The sequence below is a fragment of the Trichomycterus rosablanca genome, chromosome 21 (assembly GCF_030014385.1).
Source record: "Trichomycterus rosablanca isolate fTriRos1 chromosome 21, fTriRos1.hap1, whole genome shotgun sequence".
NCBI classification, from domain to species: domain Eukaryota; kingdom Metazoa; phylum Chordata; class Actinopteri; order Siluriformes; family Trichomycteridae; genus Trichomycterus; species Trichomycterus rosablanca.
This window is the reverse complement of record NC_086008.1, coordinates 16,557,917-16,582,696: the sequence shown is the minus strand read 5'-3', so window position 1 is coordinate 16,582,696 and position 24,780 is coordinate 16,557,917. Positions and strand designations below refer to the sequence as shown.

At 39.8% G+C, this 24,780-nt stretch overlaps 1 protein-coding gene across 1 annotated transcript in view; it reads right to left on the bottom strand.

Moving 5' to 3' along the window:
- Nucleotides 1–23,673, bottom strand: part of npffr2a (neuropeptide FF receptor 2a) — a 56,045-nt gene extending 32,372 nt beyond the window's left edge. Inside the window, exon 1 of the mRNA XM_063017931.1 lies at nucleotides 23,343–23,673. Coding sequence (XP_062874001.1) covers nucleotides 23,343–23,673 — 331 coding nt within the window. The remainder of the gene's footprint in view (nucleotides 1–23,342) is intronic.
- Nucleotides 23,674–24,780: the final 1,107 nt, after the last annotated feature.

The following is a 24,780-nucleotide window of genomic DNA, read 5'->3' as shown; positions in this document are numbered from 1 at the left end:
TACTGGAATCCTCTTCCACTCCTCCATGATGACATCACGGAGCTGGTGGATGTTAGACACCTTGAACTCCTCCACCTTCCACTTGAGGATGCGCCACAGGTGCTCAATTGGGTTTAGTCCATCACCTTTACCTTCAGCTTCCTCAGCAAGGCAGTTGTCATCTTGGAGGTTGTGTTTGGGGTCGTTATCCTGTTGGAAAACTGCCATGAGGCCCAGTTTTGGAAGGGAGGGGATCATGCTCTGTTTCAGAATGTCACAGTACATGTTGGAATTCATGTTTCCCTCAATGAACTGCAGCTCCCCAGTGCCAGCAACACTCATGCAGCCCAAGACCATGATGCTACCACCACCATGCTTGACTGTAGGCAAGATACAGTTGTCTTGGTACTTCTCACCAGGGCGCCGCCACACATGCTGGACACCATCTGAGCCAAACAAGTTTATCTTGGTCTCGTCAGACCACAGGGCATTCCAGTAATCCATGTTCTTGTACTGCTTGTCTTCAGCAAACTGTTTGCGGGCTTTCTTGTGCGTCAGCTTCCTTCTGGGATGACGACCATGCAGACCGAGTTGATGCAGTGTGCGGCGTATGGTCTGAGCACTGACAGGCTGACCTCCCACGTCTTCAACCTCTTTTTTAAAGCCAACCTCTGGATATGACGCCGAACACGTGGACTCAACTTCTTTGGTCGACCCTGGCGAAGCCTGTTTCGAGTGGAACCTGTCCTGGAAAACCGCTGTATGACCTTGGCCACCATGCTGTAGCTCAGTTTCAGGGTGTTAGCAATCTTCTTATAGCCCAGGCCATCTTTGTGGAGAGCAACAATTCTATTTCTCACATCCTCAGAGAGTTCTTTGCCATGAGGTGCCATGTTGAATATCCAGTGGCCAGTATGAGAGAATTGTACCCAAAACACCAAATTTAACAGCCCTGCTCCCCATTTACACCTGGGACCTTGACACATGACACCAGGGAGGGACAACAACACATTTGGGCACAATTTGGACATGTTCACTGTGGGGTGTACTCACTTATGTTGCCAGCTATTTAGACATTAATGGCTGTGTGTTGAGTTATTTTCAGAAGACAGTAAATCTACACTGCTATACAAGCTGTACCCTGACTACTCTAAGTTATATCCAAGTTTCATGTCTATAGTGTTGTCCCATGAAAAGATATAATGAAATATTTGCAGAAATGTGAGGGGTGTACTCACTTTTGTGATACACTGTATATATATATATATATATATATATATATATATATATATATATATTAGGGCTGTCAAAGGATTAAAAATTTTAATCGCGATTAATCTCAGAATTTCATATAGTTAATCGTGATTAATCGCATTAAAAAAAAAATGTATCTGTGTAAATGTTATAGACAACAAGGATTTTTAAGTGAAATGTTACTATTAAAATGGTAAACACATTTTATGCTAAATGTACTTATGTTAAAAACTGCTGGGACAAGAGAAAACTGTAAGGGAGTTTTATTCACTCACATACTAGGCAGTAATACTATCCAGCAGAGACCCTTGACTTCGTATATATGTCAGATTGTAGGTTAAAATTTCTCCATCAGCAAACATTGTAGATCAGCGGTGCTTTAGGTGGGATAAGGCATAGTTACTGTAACGACTTTTCTGTGGTTGTATCGTGACAATGGTTTGATGGACGTTTCTACACGAAGTGAGTGTGTTTTGACCCTTTGGGGCTTCCATAGTTCATGGAATAGCGTGCTTGACTCTAGCTGTCCGCTATACGGTACCGTAACAGAAAAAGTAATAAAGTGTTATGCTCCAGACAATTTGTGAATATACCGTGTATTTATTTCTTTATTAAGAAAGTGCATCGGTACGACGCTCAGTTACATTATGTTAACAAACCGCAAATAAAACAAACGGTGGCAAGTCCGACGTTAAAACGCTGGTTCTACCAGTCAGACGCGCCCAAGCCAGTCCCTGGCTTTCAGTCTTTCAGTCAGTCATCTTTCAGTCAGTTATTTAATGACTGTTCACATTATCTGACAAAAGTGAGGATCTTTTCCTGTTCATAACCCTGACACTGAATACAGGCGCTCATAATATGAACCATTTCTAGATGCAACACCAGTGGTAGGAGCTCATGGGCCCCAGTGCAAAAAAAAAAAAATTGGGCCCCCTTAACAAATTACATATGCTGATAGCTGATCAGAATGAATGAAAAGTACTGACTCAGAAGTTAGACTTTAAGTCCAAATTTCTGGCTCTGGTATTTTTAATGCACAGTTTTAGTTATTTTAATTTTACTTAACGAAAATAATGTAATATAATAATAATGACCTGGCGAGTGCAGCCAATGGGAGGCAGTGAGGTGAGTGGTTGAGTTCATGTCGTGGAGAAGTTTTTGTCTAGTGATGATTTCTCACACTTTTGGAAAATGATTATTTAAAATACCCTATATTTAACAATATGTAGCAGCAGCAGCTCGAGTAATTTGTAACTCACGACGCAGACTGGAGAAAGACCCGTTTTATCACTACAGTATAAACACAATGTTGCTGTGTTAAAGCAGCGCAAATGACCACAGATACACATATTTACGTGGCACAAACATAGCACAATAAAAATTGTTTGATTAAAAAATTCGGAGTGTCTATTTGCACCCGGGTACACATAGCATTCCCCACACAGTACAGCTATTCGTACCCCAAAAAGAAAAAGAGCAAACAAACTCAACTGCGCATGTCTACCAACGACTGCTCTGCTGTAGGGCGGAGTTGCAGAAAAGGCGCCACTTCGAAGTTTGAACACTTCCAACTCTTTGGAGTTATCAGTGTCACCACTGCTAATTTAAATTTACTTTTTTATGTGTGACAAGTCTTATTGTCCCAAAGCAGCTTAACAGAAATAAGGGTCCAAGCAAAAGGATAGCTAAAAAGCTTTGTCTAATTATTAGACAGTTACCCAAAGGTGTGAATGGTATATATTTCTCTTTATATTTGGGACCAAAAAAAATACATCACACATGGATGTATAAATTGCTGTTTTCTTCAGGTTGTATATTTTTCAGTTTCACACCAGTATATAAACACTATACATGGACATGCTAAAGGTCAAGGGATAGCAGTAAATTGATCATGAAGTGGCGTTACCTGGGGACGACTTGGGAATGCCCATATCTGTATAAGTTGTGAGGTATTATCTTGTGAGTAAGGCTGACCACTGGCCAGTGTGCTCATGGCAAGGCGATGCGAATTAATGGAGTTTGAGTGAGGCAAGATTGTGGGTACCAGACGGGTGGAACATTTAACATTCCTTAATCCAGTGTCACATGTACTGGGAATATGTCATAGAGGGACCAGAGATCCTGCACCTACAAATACCACTGACCTGTGGGTGGCTATCCAGATGGCACGGGTCAACACCCCTCCAGATATTTCTGTCCACTTGTGGAACCAATGCCTGCTGCACTTAGCCAGGCTAAAGGGGTACCTAACATGATACTAGTTCCTGTACCAAGACTTTGGGCATGTCAGTATATATTGCTATTTTACACCTGGGTGTAGATAATGTATAATGTAAATAATACAATCTGAAAGTATTATACAATCTGAAAATAATATAAAAAATAGTGAAATTATTTGTAATCTTGTGATATTTACACCTGGGTGTAAATAGTATAAATTGCTGTTTACACCAGGGTGCAAATTTTACACTTTGCTGCTTACACCAGGGTGCAACTAGCATCTGCCTTAAAAATTTTAATCTCGATTTTTTTTTTTTAATCGCACTTAAAATTTTTACGCATTAATTAACAGCCCTAGAGCAAGTTGGAATAAGGCAAGTTGACATACAAATGGATTTAATTGCTGAAATGGAGATTAAGATCAATTACACAAAATCTGACATGAATAATTCCCATTTATGCCACTTAAGTCTGTGGTGCTGAAATCTGATTTTTGCCCACACTATAGCAATAAGACCTTAAAATAGTGAAAGTATTAAGTGCTGTCATATCAAAATCTTCTGTTTGGTTATTTGTCTTCTCCAGCACCAAAGTTCAAAGGCATCACTATTTTTTATTGTCCAGCTTTTACATTTAAAAAGAGCCACAAAAAGAATGATCTTTGGGTAGAGGATGAATATATATATATATATATATATATATATATATATATATATATACAGTGTATCACAAAAGTGAGTACACCCCTCACATTTCTGCAAGTATTTTATTATATCTTTTCATGGGACAACACTATAGACATGAAACTTGGATAGTCAGTAGTAGATTAGTCAGTGTACAACTTGTATAGCAGTGTAGATTTACTGTCTTCTGAAAATAACTCAACACACAGCCATTAATGTCTAAATAGCTGGCAACATAAGTGAGTACACCCCACAGTGAACATGTCCAAATTGTGCCCATATGTGTCGTTGTCCCTCCCTGGTGTCATGTGTCAAGGTCCCAGGTGTAAATGGGGAGCAGGGCTGTTAAATTTGGTGTTTTGGGTACAATTCTCTCATACTGGCCACTGGATATTCAACATGGCACCTCATGGCAAAGAACTCTCTGAGGATGTGAGAAATAGAATTGTTGCTCTCAGATGGCCTGGGCTATAAGAAGATTGCTAACACCCTGAAACTGAGCTACAGCATGGTGGCCAAGGTCATACAGCGGTTTTCCAGGACAGGTTCCACTCGGAACAGGCTTCGCCAGGGTCGACCAAAGAAGTTGAGTCCACGTGTTCGGCGTCATATCCAGAGGTTGGCTTTAAAAAATAGACACATGAGTGCTGCCAGCATTGCTGCAGAGGTTGAAGACGTGGGAGGTCAGCCTGTCAGTGCTCAGACCATACGCCGCACACTGCATCAACTCGGTCTGCATGGTCGTCATCCCAGAAGGAAGCTGACGCACAAGAAAGCCCGCAAACAGTTTGCTGAAGACAAGCAGTCCAAGAACATGGATTACTGGAATGCCCTGTGGTCTGACGAGACCAAGATAAACTTGTTTGGCTCAGATGGTGTCCAGCATGTGTGGCGGCGCCCTGGTGAGAAGTACCAAGACAACTGTATCTTGCCTAGCATGGTGGTGGTAGCATCATGGTCTTGGGCTGCATGAGTGTTGCTGGCACTGGGGAGCTGCAGTTCATTGAGGGAAACATGAATTCCAACATGTACTGTGACATTCTGAAACAGAGCATGATCCCCTCCCTTCGAAAACTGGGCCTCATGGCAGTTTTCCAACAGGATAACGACCCCAAACACAACCTCCAAGATGACAACTGCCTTGCTGAGGAAGCTGATAGTAAAGGTGATGGACTAAACCCAATTGAGGACCTGTGGCGCATCCTCAAGTGGAAGGTGGAGGAGTTCAAGGTGTCTAACATCCACCAGCTCCGTGATGTCATCATAGAGGAGTGGAAGAGGATTCCAGTAGCAACCTGTGCAGCTCTGGTGAATTCCATGCCTAGGAGGGTTAAGGCAGTGCTGGATAATAATGGTGGTCACACAAAATATTGACACTTTGGGCACAATTTGGACATGTTCACTGTGGGGTGTACTCACTTATGTTGCCAGCCATTTAGACATTAATGGCTGTGTGTTGAGTTATTTTCAGAAGACAGTAAATCTACACTGCTATACAAGCTGTACACTAACTACTCTAAGTTATATCCAAGTTTTATTTCTATAGTGTTGTCCCATGAAAAGATATAATGAAATATTTGCAGAAATGTGAGGGGTGTACTCACTTTTGTGATACACTGTATATATACAGTATCTCACAAAAGTGAGTACACCCCTGCCATTTTTGCAAATATTTTATTATATCTTTTCATGGGACAACACTATAGAAATGAAAGTGTAGATTTACTGTCTTCAAGACACAGCCATTAATGTCTAAATGGCTGGCAACATAAGTGAGTACACCCCACAGTGAACATGTCCAAATTGTGCCCAAATGTGTTGTTGTCCCTCCCTGGTGTCATGTGTCAAGGTCCCAGGTGTGAATGGGGAGCAGGGCTGTTAAATTTGGTGTTTTGGGTACAATTCTCCCATACTGGCCACTGGATATTCAACATGGCACCTCATGGCAAAGAACTCTTGGAGGATGTGAGAAATAGAATTGTTGCTCTCCACAAAGATGGCCTAGGCTATAAGAAGATTGCTAACACCCTGAAACTGAGCTACAGCACAGTGGCCAAGGTCATACAGCGGTTATCCAGGACAGGTTCCACTCGGAACAGACTTCGCCAGGGTTGACCAAAGAAGTTGAGTCCACGTGTTCAGCGTCATATCCAGATGTTGGCTTTAAAAAATAGACACATGAGTGCTGGACTAAAGGTAAAGGTGATGGACTAAACCCAATTGAGCAACTGTGGGGCATCCTCAAGTGGAAGGTGGAGGAGTTCAAGGTGTCTAACATCCACCAGCTCCGTGATGTCATCATGGAGGAGTGGAAAAGGATTCCAGTAGCAACCTGTGCAGCTCTGGTGAATTCCATGCCCTGGAGGGTTAAGGCAGTGCTAGATAATAATGGTGGTCACACAAAATATTGACACTTTGGGCACAATTTGGACATGTTCACTGTGGGGTGTACTCACTTATGTTGCCAGCCATTTAAACATTAATGGCTGTGTGTTGAGTTATTTTCAGAAGACTAGTAGTAAATCTACACTGCTATACAAGCTGAACACTGACTACTCTAAGTTATATCCAAGTCTCATATCTATAGTGTTGTTCCATGAAAAGATATAATGAAATATTTGGAAAAGATGTTAATCTGTTTCAGAAGGGTCAAATTATTGGCATGCATCAAGCAGAGAAAACATCTAAGGAGATTGCTGATACTACTAAAATCGGGTTAAGAACTGTCCAACACATTATTAAAAAGTGGAAGGACAGTGGGGAAACATCATCTTCGAGGAAGGAATGTGGTCAGAAAAAAATCTTGAATGATCGTGATCGGCGATCACTTAAACGTTTGGTGAAATCAGATGGTAGAAAAACTACAGTAGAAGTAGGGATATGTTTAATAGTGACAGTAAGAGCATTTCCACACGCACAATGCGAAGGGAACTCAAGGGATTGGGACTAAACAGCTGTGTAGCCTAGTGAAAACCACTTGTCAGTGAGGCTAACCAGCAAAAACGGCTTCAATTTGCTAGGGAGCATAAAGATTGGACTCTGGAGCAATGGAAGAAGGTCATGTGGTTTGATGAGTCCAGATTTACACTGTTCCAGAGTGATGGGCGCATCAGGGTAAGAAGAGAGGCGGCTGAAGTGATGCATCCATCATGCCTACTGCCTACCGTACAAGCCTGTGGGGGTAGTGATATGATCTGCGGTTGCTGCAGTCAGGTCTAGGTTCAGCAACGTTATGTGCCCAAAGAATGAGGTCAGCTGACTACCTGAATATACTGAACGACAAGGTTATTCCATCAATGGATTTTTTCTTCCCTGATGGCACGGGCATATTCCAAGATGACAATGCCAGGATTCATCGGGCTCAAATTGTGAAAGAGGGGTTCAGGGAGCATGAGATATCATTTTCACACATGGATTGGCCACCACAGAGTCCAGACCTGAACCACATTGAGAATCTTTGGGATGTGCTGGAGAAGACTTTGCGCAGTGGTTCAAATCTCCCATCATCAATACAAGATCTTGGGGAAAAATTAATGCAACTCTGGACAGAAATAAATGTTGTGACATTGCAGAAGCTTGTGGAAACGATGCCACAGTATATATATATACTAGTAGTCAATGACGAAATGAAAATAAAGGAAATAATTGGAAAATAAAGCTTTAGGGCAAATGACTAAGAGATGGTATAACGACTGATAAATTTCTTCACACAAACAGTCTGATAGTAGATGTAAAAAGTGAACTCGCCATGTGAAGTCGAACCTTACCACACTCTAAATAGACATTCATTCAAACTTCTCTGACACTGATGATTGGGGCTGGACGTAAGGTTCTTTTTTCCAAGTGCAACACGCTTTCCCAAACTTTCTCAGTTTTACATAGCAAATAATTCTTTCACAATCTACCAAACATAATCTTGTAAAAAGATTTATGGAATTCAGAAAAATCTCAGACCAGGGCAAGGTCATAACCCAGTGTTTAATGTGTGTGACCCTTAGACCCTCAGATGAAAAAAAAAAATCATGCTGTTGTAAAAAATATAACCACATGGACTCTGGAGTACTTTAGAAAACCATTGTCACTTAACCAAGTTTGTCGCTGCATCGAGAAATGCACTTTGCATCATCAGTTCCCAATAATTAAAAAATTCTGCCAGATGTGGACCCGTCTATCGGCATGTCTCAACAGGAAATGGGACTGGTCACTCCACAACTGTATCTAATGTTCATTGACACCTTTCTTTGGCCCATGCAAGGCATTGGTTGTGATGACGGGTGGTCAACAGCAGCACAGGCGTTGGTCTACGACTGTTGTACCATTGCGGACACAGGGTACATTGCATGATCATGGCTGAAATTGGTTGTGGTTGCCCATTGTTGTAGTATTTGGTGAACTGTTCTACTGTGGCATGTCATTGCTGCGATACCAGTTGCGACAAGTGATGCTCACCTCTCGAATCAACCACATGTGGCCGGCAGCTGTTTAACCTTCACTGGAAACACTGGAACCACACTCCATTTACTTTATATATTTGAAAAATTTACTTTTTCTGGCTTTTGCCTCATAAATATAAGAGAGAAATAATACACTTTTTTTGTTTCTCTTTCACCAGACTGTGTGCCATGCTTTAAAATATTTGTCACATTTTAGGTATATGAAAACTATTTAAAAAAAATAAATAAATAATAAACCCTGTAGCAACAGCTTGGAAAAGGTCCTGTTCTGTTCCAGCATGTCTATGCCTCTAAGCAAAAGGCAAGCTCCATAAGGATTTGATGATTTTGGTTTGTAAAAACTCCAGTAACTTGCATAAAACCCTTACCTCAACCCAATTTACAGTCACTCAAGTAAAGGAATTTAATTCAGGGTCACTCAATGTAACTCTGTTAACTCAAGTTAAAGTCTCAATTGTGTTCTTGCCAGGTGTTCTGGCCATGTTCTGGCCTTATTGCTGCCATAAATGCCCTTACTGCTGGTTGGTCAAGGCACCTGCACAAGACTTCACCTCTGGCAGGTGAAAAAAAGAAGCCAGCAAATGCACATGTCAGAGGGGGCACATGCTAGTCTGTGGGTCTCCATGGTAAGGGGTGGCCCAAGTGGCAGATAAGTTAACAATCAGTAATTGCAACAGATTGGAAAAATAAAATAAAAAAATATATATTAAAAACTAAAGTTTCTTATTCACAAAAATATTTAGACCCTTTGCTGTGGCACTTTAAATTGTGGTCACGTGCAGCTTTTTTTAAAATTATCTACAACCCCAAATCAGAAAAAGTTGGGAGAGAATGGAAAATGCAAATAAACACAGTGGAAACATGTATTGTGGTCAGATGAATCAGCATTCCAGGTCTTTTTTGAAAAAAATGGATGCCGTGTCCTCCGGACCAAAGACGAAAAGCCCAATCCAGACTGTTATCAGCAACAAGTTCTAAAGCCAGGGTCTGTCATGGTGTGGGGCTGTGTCAGTGCAAAGGTAATTTACACTTCTGTGATGGCAGCATTAATGTAAAAAAATACATTGAGATCTTAGAGCAACATAAGCCTTCAAGACGTCATCTTTTCCAGGGACGTCCATGGGTACTGGACTGGCCTGCCTGCACTCCTGACCTGTACCCAATAGAGAATTTTGAAACAAAAAATGCGACAATGACGAGCTTGTACTGTTGCACATCTTTAGACGTGTTTGCAGGAAGAATGGGACAAAATAAAAGCTGAAACACTAAACCACTTGGTATCCTTGGTGCCAAAATGTCTTTTAAGTGTGGTGAAAAGGAATGGCAACATTACAAAGTGGTAAATGCTTTACTATCCCAACTTTTTGGTGTTGCAGGCCTGAAATGCAGGAATGGATGTTTATTAATAAATGAAATGAAGTTGAGCAGACAAAACATGAAATATCTCAGGTTCATCCTGTCTGCAATCAAATAAAAGTCAAAGTAAATGTAAGAAACTGTGTTTTTTTATTATTTGCATTTTCCATGCTGGCCCAACTTTTTCTGATTTGGGGTTGTATTTAGATGTGTCCATGCAATGTAGATTAATAGGACATAGTCACTGACAACCCTGAATTTGTAAATAAATGACACTCGTACACCTTTATACAAAAAAAACAAAAAACAATGAGAATTGATTTACATTTAAAAATAACTTGTTTCGTTGCTCCGCATTCATTCACCATATTTGTATTTTTGGTGAGAAAAGTTGTGCCGCACTTAATGCTGGGATTGCCTTCACTTAAAGGTGCTTAAAATGAAGGCACCTCATTAGGTAACATTTTAAGGTATCTACGAATTTAGAAGCATAGGATGATGTAAAATATGTAAAGAGCTCACTAGGTTTCAAGGCAGAGATCTGGGCAAGGACATAAAACATCTAAAGCTTAAAGTGTTCTTAGAAACACAGTGGGTCCCATAACTGAAATGAAAGAAGCTTCACATAACCTTAAAACTTTGTAAAATTGGCCAGAAGGGCACAAGAAAAGCCTTGATCAATCACCATATTTAAATGTCCCATGAAGTGATGCAAGGACTGGTTGTCTGCAGCGCTTCATAAATCAGGCCTTTTTTAGAGCACCAAGAGTGGCCACTGATAAATAGAAGACGTGTCAGTTTATTTGAAGTTTGCTAAAAGATATGTAAGGAAAAATATCATCTGGTTTGATGATCTCTAAGTCAGGCAGTAGGTCTGGTGAAAAACTAGCACTGCATATTACCTGGCTAAGGCTCTACAGTGAAACATGGGGTACCTGTCAGCAGCAAGGACAGGAAAACTGTAAAAACAAATAAATGAAACCAGGTACAGGAGCATTTTTTAAGAAAACTTCCTTTGAAGCAAAAGGAAACTCTGGACTGGAATGACTTTCAACACAACATTGACAGGGTACGTTTTTGAATGACCTTTAGTGGTCTAGACAAAATCCAAACTTAAACTCTTTTAAACATCTCTGGAGAAACCTAAAGGTGACAGTTCGCCAATGCTTGCTGTCCATTCAAACAGAGCTTACACAAATGTAGATGTGCAAATTTCATAAAGACATATCCAAAAAGATTTCCATCTGTAAATATTGTCAAAATGGCATCTGGGACAAACGTTTGACCATGTTTACACCAGTGTGTCTGAAACCAGCAACAAAGTCTGTAAAGATCTGGTTAAAAGGTGATGACTCTACTCTCCAGCATTAGCTGCAGTACACAGAGTGAAGCAGGGCTCTCAAGTCTCACGCATTGAGCGTGAGACACACGCATTTCAACGAGCTCACACGCTCACACGCCACACATGGCATTTCTCACTCTGAGAAATGATTAACTTCGCCGCACAGAAATTACTATAGCCTATCCTACAAACGAGTCAAAGGCAGACTACTTTGCGCTCATACAGCTGTCTTGAATTAGCGACCTATCGGCCAATCAGAAAAAATTGAATTTCCCAGCCAATCAGAAAATAGAATTTCTTGTTGCTGGGTGAGGAATTCCTGGACTACCAGTTGATGGACATCCTTATGCCACAAGACACAGCCATGTTTGACATTGAGGCTTTCTGGGGGAATATGACCTCACTGAAGAATAGGGTAAGAAATATTCAGTACACACCCATTGACATGAGCAACTTAATAACTGCAAAAATATGTAGGAGTGTAATTAGGCTTCCTTGGTTCATTTTTTTCAAAGGTGACTGGTATGAGCAGATTTCCGAGGCTGTCTACGATTGCCAAACTGGTATTAGTTCTGCCACACTCAAATGCAGATGCAAAGAGGGTTTTTTCCATGGTGGGGCTTAATAAAACCAAAACCAGGAACGCGTTGGCACTGGATGGAACTCTGTCATCCATCATGACCGTGAAAATGGCTGACACTGAACCACAGTGCTTTAAATGGGAGCCCCCAATATCGGTCATCAACGCATCAAAATCTGCCACAAACACAACACACAACATTACTCATCAACACAAACACACAGAGGGACAGAATAACCACCACTGTTCAAGGGGCCCATTTGGTTTTTTTTAATTTAATTTGTCTGTTCCCCCCGGAAAGGGACATCGACAGAACAACCTCTGACAACCCTTTGTTGTAGTTCTACAATTACTGACTGTAGTCCATCTGTTTCTCTGCATGCTTTGTGCAACCCTTTTATGCTGTTCTTCAATGGTCAGGACCACTACAGAGTGGTTATTATTTAGGTGGTGGATCATTCTCAGCACTCAAATAGAAGCAACAGATGAGCGATCATCTCTGACTTTACATCTACAAGGTGGACCAACTAGGTAGAAGTGTCTAATAGAGTGGACAGTGAGTGGACACTGTATTTAAAAACTTCAGCCGCGCTGCTGCGTCTGATCCACTCATACCAGCACAACACACTAACACACCACCACCATGTCATTGTCACTGCAGTGCTGAGAATGATCCACAACCCAAATAATACCTCCTCTGTGGTGGTCCTGAGCATTGAAGAACAGGGTGAATCAGGCTACAAAAGTATGTAGAGAAAGATGGACTACAGTCAGTAATTGTAGAACTACCAAGTGCTTCTATATGGTAAGTGGAGCTGATAAAATTGACAGTTGACAGTAATCAACATAGAGGTGGTTTTAATGTTATGGCTGATCGGTGTATAATTTACGAATTTTCCGAGATACGAGCTGTCACTTGGTCGATTTTTTGCTTTGTGATAGGAGCCGAGATCTGAGTTATGAGCGAGCGAGCTTACGCCACCCGCCACTAGGTAGCCCAGCGAGCATTCAGTTCACCTGGTTATCTTGCCGTACAAGCAAGTGAAAGCGAGGAAAGTGTGGCGAAAAAGCCAAAAGTCAGTGAAGAAGAAGATTATGTGAAGTGAAAAAATATTTTTTTTTTTTTAAAGTAGCAATTAAGTTAAGCGATAAAGTGTAGCATAGTGTGTAAGTTCAATTTAGCAATATATTGTAGCATTAAGTGTGTAGCGAGTAAGTTAAGTGATAGAGCACGAAATAAAAAAAAAAACACTCCCCCAACTTTCTCCGCCAATCTCCAGCTCCGCCAGCATCTTCGTCTGATTTTCAAGGTAAATACACTTAATAAAACCAGTTTATTTCTTTACATTCTCTTTTATTATGTATTATAATTTTTTTATACATTATTTGTTATTTATAAAGTACATTTTTCTTATTTAAAAACACGTAACAAAAAAATCGGTGTGGTTTTTGGGGGGCTGGAACGGATTAATAGCGTTTCAGTTTATTTTAATGGGGAAATTTGATTTGATATACGAGCAAACTGAGTTACGAGCTTGGTCACAGAATGAATTAAACTCGTAAATCAAGGTTCCACTGTATATATACTATATATACAGTATATATATATATATATATATATATATATACAGTATATATGTGTGTGTGTGTGTATAAATATATACTGTATATATACATATAGTATATATACAGTGGAACCTTGACTTGAGTTTAATTCATTCTGTGACCAAGCTCGTAACTCAGTTTGCTCGTATATCAAATCAAATTTATATATATATACAGTGTATCACAAAAGTGAGTACACCCCTCACATTTCTGCAGATATTTAAGTATATCTTTTCATGGGACAACACTGACAAAATGACACTTTGACACAATGAAAAGTAGTCTGTGTGCAGCTTATATAACAGTGTAAATTTATTCTTCCCTCAAAATAACTCAATATACAGCCATTAATGTCTAAACCACCGGCAACAAAAGTGAGTACACCCCTTAGTGAAAGTTCCTGAAGTGTCAATATTTTGTGTGGCCACCATTATTTCCCAGAACTGCCTTAACTCTCCTGGGCATGGAGTTTACCAGAGCTTCACAGGTTGCCACTGGAATGCTTTTCCACTCCTCCATGACGACATCACGGAGCTGGCGGATATTCGAGACTTTGCGCTCCTCCACCTTCCGCTTGAGAATGCCCCAAAGATGTTCTATTGGGTTTAGGTCTGGAGACATGCTTGGCCAGTCCATCACCTTTACCCTCAGCCTCTTCAATAAAGCAGTGGTCGTCTTAGAGGTGTGTTTGGGGTCATTATCATGCTGGAACACTGCCCTGCGACCCAGTTTCCGGAGGGAGGGGATCATGCTCTGCTTCAGTATTTCACAGTACATATTGGAGTTCATGTGTCCCTCAATGAAATGTAACTCCCCAACACCTGCTGCACTCATGCAGCCCCAGACCATGGCATTCCCACCACCATGCTTGACTGTAGGCATGACACACTTATCTTTGTACTCCTCACCTGATTGCCGCCACACATGCTTGAGACCATCTGAACCAAACAAATTAATCTTGGTCTCATCAGACCATAGGACATGGTTCCAGTAATCCATGTCCTTTGATGACATGTCTTCAGCAAACTGTTTGCGGGCTTTCTTGTGTAGAGACTTCAGAAGAGGCTTCCTTCTGGGGTGACAACCATGCAGACCAATTTGATGTAGTGTGCGGCGTATGGTCTGAGCACTGACAGGCTGACCCCCCACCTTTTCAATCTCTGCAGCAATGCTGACAGCACTCCTGCGCCTATCTTTCAAAGACAGCAGTTGGATGTGACGCTGAGCACGTGCACTCAGCTTCTTTGGACGACCAACGCGAGGTCTGTTCTGAGTGGACCCTGCTCTTTTAAAACGCTGGATGATCTTGGCCACTGTGCTGCAGCTCAGTTTCAGGGTGTTGGCAATCTTCTTGTAGCCTTGGCCATCTTCATGTAGCGCAACAATTCGTCTTTTAAGATCCTCAGAGAGTTCTTTGCCATGAGGTGCCATGTTGGAACTTTCAGTGACCAGTATGAGAGAGTGTGAGAGCTGTACTACTAAATTGAACACACCTGCTCCCTATGCACACCTGAGACCTAGTAACACTAACGAGTCACATGACATTTTGGAGGGAAAATGACAAGCAGTGCTCAATTTGGACATTTAGGGGTGTAGTCTCTTAGGGGTGTACTCACTTTTGTTGCCGGTGGTTTAGACATTAATGGCTGTATATTGAGTTATTTTGAGGGAAGAATAAATTTACACTATTATATAAGCTGCACACAGACTACTTTTCATTGTGTCAAAGTGTCATTTTGTCAGTGTTGTCCCATGAAAAGATATACTTAAATATCTGCAGAAATGTGAGGGGTGTACTCACTTTTGTGATACACTGTATATATTAGAGATGTACCGATCGGGTTTTTTGCCACAGATTCCGATCTCCGATCTCCTTTCAGGGATATCGGCCAATAGCCGTAGTAAATCCTGCCGTATTGCAGTAAATAAAGTAATAATAATAATAATACATTTTATTTATATAGCGCTTTTCAAGATACTCAAAGACGCTTTACATAAGACAAATAATCAAAACAAATACGTACATACACCATACAAATCATAGTACAAAATCAAAATAGTACATCAACATCAAGAATAATTAAGATAAAAACAAAGAGAGCAGCATAAGACAGTTCATTAAAAATTAGCTAAATTATGAGAGAGAACAACAAATATAGAACAATTTCTTAAAATTAGACAGAAGCAGGACAGATTTACATGCAATCAGGAAACTGAAAACTTTACAAGTTTTAGGATCTAGGACTTCACATTTCTGTCGTGATCTAAGTATAAAAACTATTAAAAAGAATAGCAAAAATAAAAGCATTTATTTTGTGTTGTTACAAGTTAAATGCCACTCTGAATAGATGAGTTTTGAGAAGTGACTTGAATTTGGACAGGTCAGGACAATCTCGTAGGTGTTTGGGGAGAGCATTCCATAAAGATGGAGCAGCTATGGAAAAGGCCCTGTCACCCCAGGTCCGGTGCTTGGTCCTAGAGGGTATGGACAGTAGGTTAGCCTCAGAAGAGCGAAGGCTACGGGAGGGAATGTGCTGATGGAGCAGGTCGGTGAGGTAGGATGGGGCCTGATTATGGAGAGCTTTGTGAGTGAATAGAAGAATTTTGAATTGAATGCGTTGAGCAACGGGAAGCCAATGAAGTTTTTGTAGAACAGGTGTAATATGATCACGGGAGCGAGTATGAGTAAGGAGGCGAGCAGCTGAATTCTGGATATACTGAAGTTTTTTTAGGATTTTGTTAGATGTACCATAAAGGATGCTATTGCAATAATCAATTCTGGATGTAATAAAAGCATGAATCAAGGTTTCGGCGGCAGAAAAGGAGAGTGATGGACGTAGACGTGCTATGTTTTTTAGATGAAAGAAAGCAGTTTTGGTGATGTGATTTACATGGCGGTCAAAAGAGAGGTTGCTATCAAAAATTACACCAAGATTTCGGATGTTAGAAGACGGAGACAAAGTGTCATTATCAATGGTAATTTGAAATTTTTTTGTGGTTTTTGCCAGGGTTGTAGGACCTACGATGATCATATCTGATTTTTCACAGTTTAATTTGAGGAAATTAGCTTTCATCCACAATTTCATTTCAGTGATGCAATTTGTCAGAGTGGAGTGAAGTTCAGTATTAATGGATTTGGAGGAGATGTAAAGCTGAATATCATCAGCATAGCAGTGGAAATGTAAACCATGCCGACGTATGATGTCACCAAGGGGGAGCATATAAAGAATAAACAAAAGGGGACCTAACACTGAGCCTTGGGGAACGCCTTGGGACAGTGGAGCAATGGCAGAACTACAATTGTTGATATTAACAAACTGTTGTCTGTTTATGAGATATGACCTTAACCACAAAAGGGCAGTACCAGTGATGTTGACAGAGGATTCAAGGCGGGACAGAAGAATGGAGTGATTAATGGTGTCAAAAGCTGCAGTAAGATCAAGGAGGACGAGAATATTAATTTGTCCAGAGTCTGAGGAAAGAAGAAGGTCATTTGTGACTTTGAGGAGGGCTGACTCAGTGCTGTGCTGGGGGCGGAAACCAGACTGAAATGATTCAAATAGATTATTGGAATTTAGGTGATCTTTGAGCTGTGAGGCAACAACACGTTCCAGTATTTTCGACAGAAATGGAAGATTGGAAATGGGCCGAAAGTTACTCATAATGTTAGAGTCAAGTCCAGGTTTTTTAAGTATGGGAGTAACAGCAGCCAATTTGAGTGATTGAGGGACTGAGCCAGAACTAAGAGAGGAATTGATTATCTCTGTGATAAGTGATGAGATAACTGGAAAACAACCCTTAACAAGTTTTGATGGAGCAGGATCCAAAACACAAGTGGAGCTTCGCATCCCTGTTAAGATCTCAGATAGGTCCAAAAGAGACACAGGTGAGAACTGAGACAGAGGCTGGGTAATAAATTGAGATGAGATAGGCGGAGAAACAGAGATGACAGGGGAAACTGTCAGAAAATTGTGGATATTCTCAACTTTTGTTTGAAAAAATGAGAGGTAAGAGTTACACTTGTCAACTGTAAAGGAATTGGTAGTATTGTCAACTGGTTTGAGAAGTTTATTTATTGTGGAAAAGAGAGTCTTAGGATTTCGTAAGAGCGTCTTTGTAATGTTGAAGATAATCAGAATAAATCTGATAATGTACTGTTAGACCGGTTTTCTTATAAAGTCTTTCAAGCTGGCGTTTACGGGATTTCATTTGGTGAAGCTCAATTGTGTACCATGGTGCGGAATGACTAAATGAAACAAATTTGGTTCTCAAAGGAGCCAGCTCATCAAGACATGAGGCGAGTATATCATTATAGTAATCGACAAGGTCAGATGAATTACTAGACAGTACAGGACAGACAGACATCTTTTTAACAAGAGAATCTGAGAAAGCAGAGGGAGAGATATATTGAAGATTCCTGAAGGATATTTTACGTTTAGCTCTAGTGATGGGCCTAGTGACCTCAATGTCCATGATGATTGTCAAATGATCAGAGACAGTAAGGTCATGGCTGGACGGCTGATGAACTAGGACACCAGTAGAGCAGACAAGGTCAAGAGTATGACCTTTTTTATGAGTTGGAAAATGTATATGTTGTGTGAAATTAAAACACTGTAACAATTCCAAAAATTCCCTGGCAAATTTACAGTTGTTGTCATCAATATGGATGTTAAAATCACCCATAAGCAGTACAGAGGATGAGAGGGCACTAAGCTGGGTTAAAAAATCTGAAAAATCAGAGAGAAAGGAAGCGTTTGGCTTTGGCGGACGATAAACTACAGCAGTGACCAGAGGAGTAGGCCCTGACAACTTGAAAGCCAGGTGTTCAAAAGAAAGAGCAGCAGGAAAAGACAAAGTGGTTATTTTAATATCATCCCTATAGACTGCAGCAACACCACCACCTCGCCCTTCCATACGAGGTTCATCAATATACGAGTATCCCATTGGCGTGGTCTGATTTAACGTAAAATAATCCAAGGGTTTATGCCAAGTTTCAGTGAGACAGAAAAAGTCTAGTTCACTGTCAGATATAAATTCACTGAGTACAGTACTTTTTGTGTTGAGTGAACGAACATTAAGCAATGCCATTTTCAAGTGGTATTGTTGTGTAGTTGGCTGTGAGGAACGAGGAAGAGAACGGAGATTTGCTAAGTCCACTCCGCGTTTCCCATCCCACTCCGTGGACAGCGTTGTCATGGAGACTACACCGCTACTGGTGTGCAAGGCAGCAGCGCTCTGATGACGTGTTTGCGGAGCGACAGTGCGCACGGCTGACCAGAAGGATGGAATAGCGTTACCGTTTCGAAGATAAACAAGCTTTCTCCGGGAGCCCCTGTGAATATAACGAGGCCGGCGAAGGAGTCCAAGCTGTTTGATGACTGAAATACACGATGGAGTAGTGCAGTTGTTGAACTTCCTCAGCTGGTCAACGGAATAGTTCAACATCGTGCCGATCCCAGGAAAACTCATCCACCGTTCGCCACCGGCCGCAGACGCGATGTACAGTAGAAAGAACAAAAAGTATCAAAAGCACAAATAAAAGTATCAAAAGTAACATAAAAGAAATAGATCCACAAGGTGTGTAAAAAGATGAAAACGAAAAACGATAAAAATACAATAAAATACGGTAAAATACGGTAAAATACGGTAACGGTAGCGGCAGCCAAATGCGCCAGCGTCCACCATCACCATGGCAACTAAGTACATCAAACTATTAAGTACATCAAACTATTATTTTTTTTACCCACAGGAGACATATTTCATTAGTCTAACTGACCACACACACACACGCAGGTTTAATGTTATCCAGTTCAGTCTAAAAAAAACTTAAAAAGAGCCTCACAGTGAAGATAAACCGGAGCAGCGCGTGTGTGTGCGTGTGTGCGTGCGTGTGTGTGTGTGTGTTTGTGCCTTTAAGATCTGTTCACTGTATCGCTTAAAGTGATTCACGAGTCGATTCATTTTTCGCGACGCGTAAGTTTCTCTTCTCAGTTATCTCTCCGTGTTTACTGTTATTAATTAATGTCGTGGTTTTAAATAAACACCAACTAATACAGAACATTTTGTTTGACTCTCTTACATTAAAAAGCTCAATTAAACTGCTATTACCACAGATCTGTAACCGAGTCAGACAAAAGTTTTCTGATGATCCTAAAAGTTCAACTAACGAATTTGGTAATGAATAAACTTTTGCCTCCGATTGGCTCTGTAACGTTTTCTGTTCTCATCTACATCACAAGCAAGAACAGCTTACGATTTACCAAAGTGAACCAGGAGTTTATATAACGTGCTGATAGAATCGACTCAGATGTGACCGGGTTGAATTATCTTTTTAAAGTAAATATTACAATCAGCAAAATTACATCGTATGTATGATGCACAACGTTAATGATGTTATTTTAGGTCATGAAGAGCTTTCACGATGGTTTCTGTACGATGGTTGATGAATGGTGATGTGATGGTTGGTGCTTTGTAGCTCAAAGTCTGGATCAATCCACTGAGCTGTTAACTTAACGTGATCTTTTATATATATCACACGATCGGATCGGCTACATTTAGGAAATATCGGCCGATCGCCGATAGCATATTTTGATAAAAAATCGGCCGATACCGATTCATAGCCGATCGATCGTTCCATCTCTAATATATATATATATATATATATATATATATATATATATATATATATATATACGTATATATACAGTATATATATATATTTATATTTATATAAAAATTAATTTCACGAAACAAAGTATGCAAAAGGTCAATGGGTCTAAATACTTTTGCAATCCATTGTAAATGCACTGGCATCCATTAAACGCATCTGCACTTTGCGCATGACAAACATATGGAGGCTATAAAATAGTTGTAAAACAAACCTAAATCAAAAAAAAAAAAAAAAGTTTCTTACACTTGAAGAACATTTTGGCTTCAGGCGATGAGGTGGTTCAGTTATTATTTTGTCCCATACTTCCTTCAACAGTACTAGGTTGTCATTGTCGCTTTCATTTCAAAATTCTCCACACATTCTCTATTGGAAACAGGTTAGGACTACAGGCAGGACAGTCCAGTACCCATACCTTCTTCTTCTACAGTCGTATTCATATTAATGAATATGCAGTGCCCTTGCTCTTCATGCACTTAAGTTGCTCCAATTCGTGCTTGAAAGCATTGTAATATAGCTAAATTAATGAAGTTCGGCAAAAAGAGACAAAATCTCTCCACAGTAATGTAATGTATTGTTATAGGCATACTAAATACTAAAAACAGAATGAATAACCTCAAATGTCAGCTTTAGTTAGATTGACACATTTAGTCAGGTTTCTACAGTAATTACCCAAAGTACTGTAAAAAAAAAAAAAATGTCCGTCTATTTCAGTAAAAATGCAGCCAAACGATCTCTGCATAATCAGTCCTGATTAACCTCAGAAATGTCAACATACTCAGCGTTAGTACCACAGCCTGCTGCTTGATTAGTTAAAAACTGTATCCGATAAGTAACCACAAATAAAAATGGATTAGAAAATATAACTTGTCATTTAGTGCAAAACCTCTGTTTTCCAAATAAAGCAAAAGTTAATTGACTCAAAATGTCCCATGTTACATTAGTAGGAAAAAGGGGTTTGAACACTAACAACTAAACTCCATTTTGTGTGGTACTGTGAAGTATGTTGGAGTAAACATCATGATTTCTGGTTGATCCAACAAAAAGGCCAACTGGTTAGGCGTCCAACAAAAAGAATTTGCCATGGAAAAGTCATATGTGGTTTCTTTTCATAGTCACTGCAATGGTAAAAATGCACCTTTCCCAACTTGTTTTGAACTTGTTGCAGGTATTAAAATATATAATTATGCTATTTTTTAAAAAGATTTCACATACTGTCCCAATACTTCAAACATACAACATCTTACAAAAGATGCCAAATCTTAGACACTGACAAAAGGTTTGACTTAATATTATGTTCAAAGGTCTCCATACACTATAACACCAACAAGAGGCAGGAATTAAAGCCAGGTCCCAAAAACCCTAATGGCAGCCACATTACCTGCTGCACCACCAAGCCTCCTAATCTTTTAACATATAGCATTATAAATAAAATGCCTTTAACATAACATTGACTGAACCATCGCAACCTCACCTTTCTACACCTGCATTGCACTAAAATCCTGATTATTGTTTTTAAGATATATTTAGAGTTTTTGAGATATATTGAATGTTATATTTTTCTGTTTATAAAAACAAAACAGATAGCAAGAGCAATAAGCTTTCGACCTCACTGGAAATATTCTGTTAAAGTAAAATAACTTTAATAAGTTTAAACATTTTGGTTAAAGTAAAGTCATAGCATAACTAATTAAATTAAGGGCAGCACGATGGCTTGGTGGGTAGCACTGTCGCCTCACAGCAAGAAGGTCCTGGGTTTGATTCCCAGGCGGGGCGGTCTGGGTCCTTTCTGTGCGGAGTTTGCATGTTCTCCTCATGTCTGTGTGGGTTTCCTCCGGGAGCTCCGGTTTCCTCCCACAGTCCAAAAACATGCAGTCAGGTTAATTGGAGACACTGAATTGCCCTACAGGTGAATGGGTGTGTGTATGTGTGTGTATGTGTGTCTGCCCTGCGATGGACTGGAGCCCCGTCCAGGGTGTTACTATGTGCCTTGCACCCATTGAAAAGCTGGGATAGGCATCCCAACCCCCGCGACCATAATTGGATAAGTGTTTAAGAAAGTGAGTGAGTGAGAGTGAGTATATTAAATTAAAATATATTAAATTATACACACTGATTAATAAAAAGATCATTTAACCTAGTTTTTGCTAATCTTTCTGCAGATCTTAAGTTTTGTTCAGATTAAAGGGGGAGGAGATGATAGCCCTCTATTTTAAAATTCAATGTGTCCCCTTCAATAAAAGAACCCTGTCTTGTTTAAGTAGGTTTTTCCTACATGAGTAAAATTTATTTAATTTGTTAATTTTTGTTGGTAATGCATCTGGTAATGTTCAATATTTCATTCTCAGTTAGTGTTTGAAGTGGAGCTCAACATTTGAACAAACTGTTGCACCTCTCATTAACTTTTGAACTTGTTGCAGGTATTAAAATATAAAATGATGCTATTTTTAATAAGATTCACAAACTGTCCCAATACTTCAAACATACAATATCTTACATAACGGTTGTCTTGTTTAAGTAGATTTTTCCTACATGAGTACAATTGATTTTATTTGTAAATTTTTGTTGGTAATGCATGTGGTAATGTTTAATATTTCATTCTCAGTTAGTGTTTGAAGTGGAGCACAGCATTTGAACAAATTGTTGCACCTCTCATTAACTTCAATTAAAAAGAGCTAAACACAACCTCTGCTAAAAACTATAAAAAATAAAAAATCTACTTTATTACAACACCCACAGTATATGGCCAAAAGTAGGTGGACATTCCTTCTAATTACTGAGTTCAGTTATATAAAATAAACATTTTCAATTTTGTGGAAGATTTTTAAAAGAATGTTCCTATTTAGACAAAAATAATTTTATAAAGTCAGTCACTGCTGTTAAACAGGAAGTCTTGGCTTGCAATGGACTTGTTCCTCCACACCAAAACTCTCAAACCATGTCTTTATAGACCTCGCTTTATGTACAAGGGTTTATTAATGCTGGAACAGAAAGGAGTCTTTTCCAAATTGCTGGCAAAAGCATATAACACATTTTAAATTATTTAGATTAAGCATTGGTGTGACATGGGTGTGGCTGAAACATCTAAAGGCAATAAGTAGAGGGGTGTTTACATACCTATGATCATGTAGTGTAAACATCTAGCGCAATGATCAGAAAACACTTAAATAAATAAAACCTGTCAAATGTGAATTGCACTGACCTGTAATGATGTTGTCAAGAAGAGTTGTTGGCATGCAAAAAATTCCAACAAGTAGGTCGCTAACAGCCAGGTTTAAAATAAACAAGTTGGTGACGGTCCGCATGTTTTTGCTCCTTAAAACGATGAAGCACACCACTCCATTGCCAACCATGCAGACCAGAAATATAAGCAGGTAAGACATGATGAAGATAGCAGCTACTGAAGGCTGATGCAGGTAAAATCCAACGTATGTGATGTTGCTCCGGGTTATGGTGGTTTCTCTAGACACATTGGGCAAAGTCCAGTTTTCATCATCCACCAAGGAATAGTTGAGTCCCAGTCCTGCTTCCATTTTTATCTAATAAAGAAGAGGTGATGTAACTTTTATTGTTCTTTTACATGAGAACTGAAACACTTTTTTCATTTATTTTTAGTCTTTAGTAACTTCTCTGTACAGATCATGAAGCATTAGGTTCAGCCTTTCCTGCTAAAAACAAGGCAAGAATACATACGGGGTGGGGAAGAGGAGATTAGGGGGCTTAAATGCAAAACATCAAACCCCAGTACATACACTTTATGGCCAAAAGTATGTGAAAACCCCTCCTAATTCAAGTTCATGTGTTTTATACAAACCAATTGCTGAAGACACAGGTATAAAATCAATGACATAAAATAAACTAAATGGGTTTAATTTAATGGCAACAGTTTGAGAACTGTTACCTTTCCTGTTGTAGCATAACTGTGTCCTTGGGCAGAAAGAGAGGTTTATAATACATGGTTTGTCAAATTTGGTTAAGATTTCTACCATTACTGAACACCAGTGGGGTCAACTGGAATGGTGGCTGACGTATAAAATCCTGTTTTGCATGAACAAGTACAGGTTCCAACAGACACACTTAAAAATGCTGTGAAAAGCCTCCATGGAATAGTGGAAAAGGGGATGGGGCAGCTCAGTATTAATGTTCATGGAACACATGATCATACTCCTTTTTGTGCACATTAACATTATCTCTGAAACAGCAAGCGTTGCTCACAGGCAGAGTGGTGAGTCCACCTAGTTGGTGCAGGTGGAAGTGATGAACCCCCAAAAGGCGCTATGCTACTATGGCTCAAATTACATATAATTTTAAGACTGGTGATGAGGTAAATTTGTCACAACACACAGTGCATTATACACTTCTGTGTATGGAGTTGCATAGTCAAAGTACCCATGCTAATGCCTGTCCACCATCACAAGCACAACAGGCATGCAGGCATTGGAACTGGACATAAGTAAAGAAAAATTAAGTTGAATAATCCTTAATCTTGTTTTCTCCAAGATGCATCATTTGGCACCAGGCTGCACTGTAAGGTTTATCTGTGTATGTAGCAGTGCTTGTCAAGCTCCTTTTAATATGGTGTTTCAAATACAGTCGAATACGGTTAATTGGACCACCGGTTATTCGGACCAGCCGCTTAT